Source organism: Dendropsophus ebraccatus, chromosome 10, assembly GCF_027789765.1.
Source record: "Dendropsophus ebraccatus isolate aDenEbr1 chromosome 10, aDenEbr1.pat, whole genome shotgun sequence".
Classification (NCBI taxonomy): Eukaryota; Metazoa; Chordata; class Amphibia; order Anura; family Hylidae; genus Dendropsophus; species Dendropsophus ebraccatus.
In genome coordinates this window covers 12,909,140-12,919,801 of record NC_091463.1, presented here as the reverse complement: position 1 = coordinate 12,919,801, position 10,662 = coordinate 12,909,140, and the positions used below count along the sequence as shown (strand labels likewise).

The window sequence follows — 10,662 nt, the reverse complement described above, 5'->3', positions numbered from 1 at the left end:
AGTAAATGACAAATCTATAAAACTTTCTGAAACCAGTTGATTTGAAAGAGAAAGATTTTCGCATTTATTAGCAAGACCTATGGATGTGGATGATGTGGATGATGGGTGTATATGGGTATGAGGGGAGGGTCTGTGTACTATCCGGGAGGGACCCAAGCAAAAAAAAGATTACAATAATTGCAAAGCAGCACCGCCACAGGGCAAAATAGGTATTACACAGTTCCTATTGAAATTAATAAGTTGTCACAGTAATGTAATGCACAGTAGTTCCGGCTCCTCCGGAGTCAGAGCTTCAGCTAATATGAGGGTCCTGAATAACACCAATAAGGTTTTTGACAATGAGTGGACGATCCTTTTAAATAAGTATCAATAGGATAAGGAGGACAATTACAGCAAATGTGTAAACCCTGAATGCTGCTTGTGTGTAGATGACGTGTATGCGGTTTGCAATTTGTACCACCCCACCGATCATGTTGGCGCCATGATGATAAAGAATATGATGTTTGCAGCGTCTCCGCTCCCACCTAACATGTGTGAGCTCATTGTGTGGTCTCGGCACGGATATATCTCATATATAATAGGGGGCCCCATGATTTCTGACCCAACCTGGTCCCAGATGAGTTACGGCATGGAATTGGGGGGGGGGGGGGGGCTTAAGTTCAGAAAACAATAACACCGGCCCCTTGTGAAGAATAGAAGTAGGTCACTGGTTAAGGGTGCTGACCTGAAAGACTGTGAGGAAGGGGACACGGGCGGCTGTCACTGACCTCCATAAGTGACTCCTCAGCCGAGGATTGCGGAGCACGGTATATGGAGACTTCATGGTTGGGGGGAGGGGGGCTTGTGCCTATCCAGCTCCTGCAAAACTATCATTCTGTGCCTTTGGCTGTCTGGGCATGATGGAAGTTGTAGTTCTGCAACAGCTGGAGGGCGGCAGGTTTGTTAGGTTAGGTCCACTGACAATGCGGTGTCCATGGTTATGGGGAGACTGTACAAATGGTGGGGGTATGATCTCTGGGACCTCTACTGGGGGGCACATTCACCGTTTATTCCTGCAGAGCAGCGCTCCCAGACACCCAGCTGTGCAGAGAATGCCATGTGGCCCCATTCATAAAAGCTTTGGCTGTCCGGGCATGATGGGAAATGTAGTTTTGCAACAGCTGGAGGGCCGCAGGTTTCAATACCTGTCATTATATGAAGCTGGGAGCCTGAGAGCGCCGCCCTGCAGGGGTGGATAGGGAAAGGGCAAGAGCAATGTGTGCTAAGAAAATATCTGCTGATGGGCCACCATAGGCTCAGGGCAGGCTACTCAGCATGGATGGATAGAAGGAGTGCATTGCCATGGTAACAGCAGAGATCTAGGGTGCTGTAGGTTGTGATCTGGTGTTACATCCAGCCCTAGTGTGAATGGCTAAAGCTTAATCTCCTATATAGGGATGCTAATCCATACCTTGGATGGGAGCGGTTCTTCTCTGGTATCAGCCACTCTGTGGGATGGGCTGCGGCACAGGAGGTGCAGGGGGAAGCCCTTCCATGTAATCACATCCATCTAGGAGATCTCTTCAGCCCCTGATAAGCGGCCGCCATAGACGGATCCATCTCTCGCTGTTATTATTAGCATTTTTTTCTGTGTTTAATCAGAGCAGAAGGGAAATGGGTGTGTAAGGAACTGCCGGGGAGTAAAGACAGGCATCTGGAGAAATGGAAAAATAGAGACATATTGAGCCAAAACAATCGCTTTATTACTCATCAAAAAATCCCAGGATAATCCCAGCATGAATATATGATGTACAAATGCAATAACACCGAGCGCTGAGGACCCCAGAGCCGACGGCAAGGAGCGTGCTCGCCATCTGGTGGTCAGGTTGGGCATGGCACTGGGATGTTCCAGCTCTTTGCCAGCTCTCTCTTTGGCCTCGGTGGATTTGGGCGCTCGTTGTTGGATTCAGCGTTTACAAGCCACATTCTTTTCTACCAGCGTTGACTGGAACATATTAAGGAGGAAGTAGCGGGAACCATTGCCACATTCTTGTGAGAACATTTTTTACGCACAGAATTTACATGCAAATGGTTAGATGGAGGATGAAAGCTTATTCTTACATAGCAGGGACTGGAGGTGATCCCAATATACATGAGAAAGGTCTTATTTTCAGATGCAATATGGCACCTCAGTGCTATTCATTGGGGCTACAATATGATTACTAGTACTATGTTAATTCTGAACCCACGATGTCAGTGAAGAGGTGCCCTCTCTATTCAGAATACACATGGCTGTGTGTGTGTGTGGGGGGGGGGGGGGGAGATTAAAGGGGGGACTCTGACATAAAGTAAAAAAAAGTAGAGTTCTGCAGTAGCACAAAGCATTGCACCCAAAATCCATATGTTTGCATATCTGATAGTCACTGTGCTTTCTGGGTATCAGTACTACAATTACCAGAAAGCATTATTTCCACTTAGCTGTTAAAGGGGTACTCCTGTGAAAATCTTTCTTTTAAATTAAGTGGTTTCAGAAAGTTATTTTTAAAAGTTATATTTAAAAATCTAAAGTCTTCCAGTACTTATCAGCTGCTGTATGTCCCACATAAGTGGTTTATTTTTTGCAGTCTGACACAGTGCTCTCTACTGCCACATCTATCCAAGACAGGAGTAGAAGAGGTTTTCTATGGGGATTTGTTAATGGGGTCCGCGTTCCCTGCCCAATGTCACAAGGGGGGGGGGGGGGGGGGGCATGGCTTACAGCATCAGACCGCGGTGGGCAGAGGTGGCTTGACAGCAGAGAAGCTTTGCCTTGGTGACACCACATTTAAAACTTGTTTTCTACAAGACATCCCAAACAGAGGTAACTGTACAATGTGCAGCAGCCACTGTTGCTGTAAACTTCACCTCTGTCACTTTAAAGTGTCACTGTCGTAATAGCTTTCAAAATCTAAATCAACAGCAGATGTGATATAAAGCAAGTTTGCAATTTACATTCTTATTTTTGTTTTGTTTTTTAAGTTATCATGGAAAACACGGCACTTCCTGTTATCTGACTTTTTTTTTTCTTAGAAACAGGAAGTCTTGTGTATCCCAGGCCATCTGAGCGCTCACAGAGAGAAGGCAGTCATGTGACTGATAGACACATTGAGCCGTGACTCTCTGTTCTGGCCGGAATTACTGTGTCTGTTTTTTTTCAACCAGCACAAGTCAGAAAACCTGCCTCCAGGAGACTGGACCTGGATTTCTGGTAAGTTCAGCTTTGTTTTACAGCATGATAACAACAAAAAAAATAATAATGAATGTATATTGCAAACTTGCTTTATATCACATCTAGTGTTGATTTAGATTTAAAAGGTTATAACGACAGCGACACTTTAATGTCCATTTATCCTATTTGACTACACAATCGCTCCCTCTCTGAGGCAGCAGGATGTAAAATGATAGGAGATATGAGTAAATCTAACTAAGGACTGCAAGATTCCTCAGGAGAAATTACTGAGGTAGCCCCATTATACTCCAGAGCTGCACTCACTATTCTGCTGGTGGAGTCACTGTGTACATACATTACTGATCCTGTGCTAATACTGACATCCTGCATTATACTCCAGAGCTGCACTCACTATTCTGCTGGTGGGAGTACTTATCCTGTGATTTTAATATACAGTTGCCTGATGAAAAGTTTACACTACCTAGAATGCACCACAAGCTCTTCGCAGACAAACAAGTAGGAAAAAAATACAAAAAACAGGAGTCAGGTAGAGAACACAGCAATGTATTTATTCTGTGCCCAAGACACATAGTAAAAAAAAAAAAAAACACCACAGTAATTACAACAATATATACAAGATCCCATAAGAACATAAAATAACTTCTGTCCAATCACAATGCTTCGTATATGCAGGGCTGAGTAACAGGACAGGCCGTCCCCAGAGTGATCATCGGATCTGTGGGAGAGAGAAGAATGTGAGCGTTGATCATAACAATACAATGTTACTGGAGCCTGCTGGTGCTGCTGGCAGGGCCCCGCTATAACAGTTCCCACACTGACCGTGTACTTGTCCCACTTCTTCTCTGGGTCATAGGGCTCCCAACGGCTCGCAGGAAAGATGTGCTTGTTTTTCTCATACCAGCTGCGAAGGACGACTTTCCCGGCGTGAGACTGAAAGGTAAGATATATCTAGGTTATATCGGTTCTGATGGTCATGTGACCCCATAGTTATTATACTGCACAAACATTTTTAAGCTTTTTAACCATTAAAATTTTTACTCAAATTTTTTTTTTATTTTAGATTCCTGCAATCCTCTGATCACGGAATACCTAGTTACTCTGGGCCAGCCAGACATGCCCCCTACGTCAGACCTAGAGACCCCCATCAGGCTCCTGGCTGTCATGGAAACTCATCAACCCCCGTGAATGTAAGTAGGATGATGGGTAGTAATGCCGCACACTGACGTCAAACACATGGCACCAAAGGGTTAAAGTACAAGTCCAGTTAAGATAATGAAGTCTGTATTTGAGGAATCTGTGGTGGTCCCAGATCGCAGGTCTCTACCCGTGCCTAGAAAATTCTACGTCTGTCACATCAATGTATCTGTACACTATTGTATTTTCCCCAGCCCTCCCGACTCTTACCTCATCCTTCTCCACGGTGGCGTCGCTCAGCAGGCGGACATCTTCGTGAACGTCAAAGTTAAACAGGGGCCCTGTGACCAAATAAAAATGCATTACATATGGGTGTGATGAAGAGGAGAACAGCAGGGGTGGCTCTGTGGATTAGAGCCTGGTCGAGGGGTGGTAGTTACTGCTGTGCAGGGGCACTGTGGTCCGGGTGCTGGTGGCCCCACTCATCATCAGGGAAGAGGTTAGTCGGTTCCCCTGATAATAGATGATTGGTTACTTACCACTTTTCCCTCTTGCCTTCGTCACAATAAAATCATAAAAGCTGTGATGCTGGAGGAGAAAGAAGAGAGAGAGAGCGGTGAACAGGAGGTAGCTCTAAGGGCTGGGGGAGAAACTCCTTTGCTTCTGTATATCTGACGTGAAAGGGTTAACTAACACCGCTAAGACACTGTACAGAAAAATGGGATAGGAATGTCCCCAGAATATAGCACACAGTCATTGTAGTTACATCAGGAATAATAGGCATAATGATGTGTTGGTAACAGCACACCCAACAGGTTGTGTGTGGCATCACAACTTTGCTCCATTTACGTCTATGGAACCGAGCTGCAATCCTTCACACAAACCAAGGACAGGTGTGGCATATTATGGAACGAGGCGGACATGTTTTTCTAATCCTGGATAACCCCTTTAATGCACATGATATACTCACATGTGGGATGATCAGATCTTCTTTAATGTACATGAGCTGCTCCACCCCAGCCGATCTGTGGGAGTTACCAATCAGAAATAAAATGTTACTCAATGGTTTACAGCAATGGCTTCCAAGGCAGAGCATGCTGAGAGTTGTGGTTCCCCAACAGCTGAAAGCCTCAGGTCTAGAATCTATTCTAAGTGAATCTTATATGTCTGCTTCTCCATAGACAGAATACTAGCTCACCTGAGCTCGCTGAAGTCCTTACGCAGGATCTCCAGAGCCTTCTGTAAGAACTGCTGGATGGTGTTTCCTTTCTTCATCTAAAAAAGATGTAAAGAGTTAATAAAGCATCACCGGGCTCTGCAACTTACACAACCCCCTTCAAAGCCAATGCAGACTAAGCAGACAAAGCCAATGCAGACTAAGCAGACAAAGCCAATGCAGACTAAGGGGCCCTTGTTCTCTAGCAGGGATGGGGAACCTTTGGCCCCCCAGCTGGTACAAAACTACAATTCCCATCATGCCTGGACAAATTGTAGTTTTGCAACAGCTGAAGGTACCCCATCCTTGTACTAGAGACAGATGTGCCCCGCATCTATGGGACATGTATGGCATATCCTGTGGACATGCAATAACTGTCCCAGAGGAGAATACCTCTAACCTCTGAACCAATGTCCCTTATAGGGGCGACCGACTCTTACCTTGACTGTTCTGCGGTGTCCAGAGCCATCCCAGTAGCTGAATGTGATCTCGATTTCCTCACCTGTAGGGAGATGAGAACAGTCCATATACACGCTCCTAATGGAAACTGCTCCCCCCACGTCACCTCCGACCTCACTTACTCTTGATCTTTTCTTGCTTGCGCTCCCACTCCTGTCGTAGCTCTTCTCTGAGGCGGTTCTCTTCTTCCTGATATGGGAAGGCGGATGAGGATGGTGATGCGGCTGCAATGTGTTACAGTCATGTACTGCTCATGTATACAACCAGACTGCTTTAAAAGTTTTATAGATGAGAAAAACAAGGGATATTGCCAGAAAAGCTCCACACCTGTCCTACTGGCTTAACTGAGCCCATAGACAAGACAAGCGCTGTTTCTGGCAGCCATGTTTCTCTCACATACAAACATAATACAATAGCAGTCACTTCTCTATGTCCCTCCGGACACAGTAATATGGTGGCAGGTTGGAAGTCATGTAGATGCACTATTCATCCTTGCCCTGTTACTAATAGTAACGTTTCTCTATAAACCTCCCCTGCAACACATTGTATGGATACAGCAGCCGAGAGAGTCATTCGTCACCCATAAGGAGGTGGTGACCTGAAGCTGCTTTACCTCTCGATCTCGGTCAGGCAGGAAGCTTGTGTCCACATCGGGGTTCTTGCCCAGCTTCTTCTTCTTCTTGGGTAGCTCTGGAACCAATGGAAACAATCATTACATGAAGGTCTAAACTCTACAGAGAGTATAAACAGGAACATTCCATTAATCCGGCCTCAATGGGAGCCAATAAATGCAGAATCATCAGACACTCCAGATTATCGGACATAATAAACTATACAGATTTATTATGCTAGAAATGTAACAGGATGCTGGAGTAAAGGAATATGGCTTCCCCTCCGCCCTATTGTACAGCTCCTACCTTCCTTTTCAGGCTCCATGTCCTCCATATCTTCTTCTTCCTCCTCCTCTTCTTCTTCCTCCTCTTCCTCCTCATCGTCTTCCTCATCATCATCAATATTGAATGACAAGCTGGCTATTTTCCTCTTCTGTTCTTTCTTCCTCTCCCGTTCCCTTTGTTTCTCCAACTTCCTATATGGCAGGGATGATGACCGATTATTCTACAGACTGATGTACAGCGCTGTGGATTAGGTTGGCGCTATATGGATACTTCCGTCAATATAAGTGACCAACAATGTGCAGTGACGCCTGAAGCATCAGAATAAATATCATTACCGGTATCATTGGGTCCCGATTATCAGACAATTACGGGAAGCATTCCAGATATTTTATAACCGGTTCTCTTTAGTCAGGCTTCTAGTGAGGCGAGGATAGGACAGGCAAGTGCTGGACTGTCAGACGCCAGATTAAAGGAATTCTCCTCTATCTACGAGGTCACATTGAGTTACTGTTCTCCCTGTACTCACAGCTGAAGATCCTTAAACTGCTCCTTCTTGGCCAGCTGCTTCTCCCGCTCCTTCACCAGCGCCTCCTGTTTGGCTTTCATATCATTTAGGGTGACCAACCCTGCGGAACAAGAACACAGAACAAGTATAAGACGTGAGGATCTCTATGCTACCTCTTTAAACTACAGTAAAACTGATTTAAAGGGGTGTTCTAAGAGCTGATGCTTTGTCTTCAGGATACAATAAACAGTAACCTGCAGTACCAGGCACAGCCACTACTAAATTTATGGCGCTCTACCACACCCAAACCCCTATAATCCGGCATCTATAGGACCTGATAAGTGCCAAGCTATGGATGTCTGTGGTGTAACATTGCCCCATGTGTGACTTTCTGAAGACAGAAACCTCTATATACAAAAAGCATCATATATGCCGAATAGATGGGGATCACATGCCAGGGACCCCCAGCTCTTTGTGACTTGTTTGCAGCCGCCAGCTAGGGACCTGACTGTACTCACCCACGGTGCTGGACTTCAGCTCGGCCTCCACCGCGTCATAATGTGCAGAGAATTTCTTGTTAATATTTGCTTTAACCACATTCTCCTGTAATAGAAAACAATAAATGAGAATTAAATGGAGTTATAGCTACTGTATCACCGTGACATACACAGCCCTGCTATACCACACAGCATCACAGACATAGACAGCTCTGCTATACCGCACAGCGTCACAAAGACATAAACAGCTCTGCTATACCCCACTGTACAACACAGCATCACAAAGACATACACAGCTCTGCTATACCGCACTGTACAACACAGCATCACAAAGACATACACAGCTCTGCTATACCCCACTGTACAACACAGCATCACAAAGACATACACAGCTCTGCTATACCCTACTGTACAACACAGCATCACAAAGACATACACAGCTCTGCTATACCCCACTGTGCAACAGCATCACAAAGACATACACAGCTCTGCTATACCACAAAGACATACACAGCTCTGCTATACCACACAGCATCACAAAGACATACACAGCTCTGCTATACCACAAAGACATACACAGCTCTGCTATACCACACTGTATCACAAAGACATACACAGCTCTGCTATACCACACTGTATCACAAAGACATACACAGCTCTGCTATACCACACAGCATCACAAAGACATACACAGCTCTGCTATACCGCACAGCATCACAAAGACATACACAGCTCTGCTATACCACACAGCTCAGCTCCTGGCAGGGGTCATGAAGCTTTTCCATTAACACTGTGGTGGTCCCTAATGTGACCCTCTCCAGCTGCTGCAGAACTACAACTCCCAGCATGTCCTGACAGCCTATCCAGCTTTATAAGAGGGACATAGTTTGTCTAACTGCTGGAGAACTACAAGTCCCATCATTACCAGTCAGACTGTATCTATATAGAACTGTTCCCCGACCTATGGCTCTACAGCTATAGCAGAACTACAACTCCCAGCATACCTGGACAGTCGTTGGCTGTCCAGGCATGCTGGGAGTTGTAGTTTTGCAACAGCTGGAGGGCCACAGGTTGGGGAACAGTTCTATATAGATACAGTCTGACTGGTAATGATGGGACTTGTAGTTCTCCAGCAGTTAGACAAACTATGTCCCTCTTTTAAAGCTGGATAGGCTGTCAGGACATGCTGGGAGTTGTAGTTCTGCAGCAGCTGGAGAGGGTCACATTAGGGACCACCGATATAAGGAAAGTTTCTGCTACTGTAACAACCCCTCAGCTGTAGCCCCTGCTGTAATGTAATTGGGTCCCTCAGACACTGCTGGGATCTGTAGTGCGGCCGATGGACACGTCAGAGCATTATAGATTATATGCGGCACTACAAGTCTCAGCATCCAGCACCTCCGCTATCTTCTGTTTCATCTGCTCCAGCTGTTCCCGCTGTTTCTCCCGCTTTTTCATGAGCTGCATGGCTCTCCCGGCCTCGCTGGCTGCCCCCTTGTACTGCGCCATGTCCGAGCACCGAACTCCACCGACCACCGGAGAAAAACAACCGCAGCCGGAGCTTGTAGAGACTGCTGACGTCACCAGGCCGCGACGATCTCGCGAGCACTAAGAGGAAAGACACGCTTTACTGATAAGTCTGCGGCACCGGCGCCATCTTGTTGTAGACCAACTGCTGCCTCTATCGCTACGGTCATTATCATAGCAACCAATCACAGCGAGGCAACTAGTTGGTAAACTGAAAACTAAGCTGTGATTGGTTGCTATGGGTGAATGTTTTAGACGCTTTGATGTAATTTTGCAATACCTTGAGAGGTACAGGTTCTGGAACATTGCTATATTGAGACGAATGGCATTCCCTTCTGGATGGGCATGATGGGACTTGTAGTTCCCCAGCAAATGGGAAAAATGTTGTTGCTCACATCAATAACATAGTTCTGTCTGATTGTAGCGATCTAATGCATGCCATCTAACAGCATAGGGCACAGTATGGCAGATCAAAAATGACCTGTTAGATGGATCAAGATCTCTACGAAGAAACATGGCCGGTCAGATGGATCCAGATCTCTACGGAGAAACATGGCCGGTCAGATGGATCCAGATCTCTATGGAGAAACATGGCCGGTCAGATGGATCCAGATCTCTACGGAGAAACATGGCCGGTCAGATGGATCCAGATCTCTATGGAGAAACATGGCCGGTCAGATGGATCCAGATCTCTATGGAGAAACATGGCCGGTCAGATGGATCCAGATCTCTACGGAGAAACATGGCCGGTCAGATGGATCCAGATCTCTATGGAGAAACATGGCCGGTCAGATGGATCCAGATCTCTATGGAGAAACATGGCCGGTCAGATGGATCCAGATCTCTACGGAGAAACATGGTCGGTCAGATGGATCCAGATCTCTACGGAGAAACATGGTCGGTCAGATGGATCCAGATCTCTACAGAGAAACATGGCCTGGTCAGATGGATCCAGATCTCTACGGAGAAACATGGCCGGTCAGATGCATCCAGATCTCTGCGAAGAAACATTGCCGGTCAGATGGATCCAGATCTCTATGGAGAAACATGGCCGGTCAGGTGGATCCAGATCTCTATGGAGAAATATGGCCGGTCAGGTGGATTTATATCTTTGTGGAGAAACATGACCAGTCAGATGGATTAGGATCTCTGTTCAGCAACATGGCCAGTCAGATGGATCCAGATTTCTATGGAGAAACATGGCCGGTCAGGTGGATCAG

The 10,662-nt window shown here is 46.1% G+C and overlaps 1 protein-coding gene across 1 annotated transcript; it reads right to left on the bottom strand.

The window, feature by feature from the left end:
• Window positions 1–3,761: 3,761 nt before the first annotated feature.
• On the bottom strand, window positions 3,762–9,505 carry FAM50A (family with sequence similarity 50 member A). The gene is made up of 13 exons (XM_069943586.1): window positions 9,314–9,505; window positions 7,937–8,021; window positions 7,440–7,539; window positions 6,935–7,104; window positions 6,631–6,707; window positions 6,140–6,206; window positions 5,999–6,060; window positions 5,541–5,617; window positions 5,313–5,367; window positions 4,882–4,930; window positions 4,613–4,683; window positions 4,028–4,138; window positions 3,762–3,923 (listed from the first exon to the last, which is right to left on the bottom strand). The coding sequence occupies exons 1-13, from the start codon at window positions 9,422–9,424 to the stop codon at window positions 3,915–3,917; spliced, it is 1,044 nt and encodes a 347-aa protein (XP_069799687.1). The 5' UTR covers window positions 9,425–9,505; the 3' UTR covers window positions 3,762–3,914.
• Window positions 9,506–10,662: the final 1,157 nt, after the last annotated feature.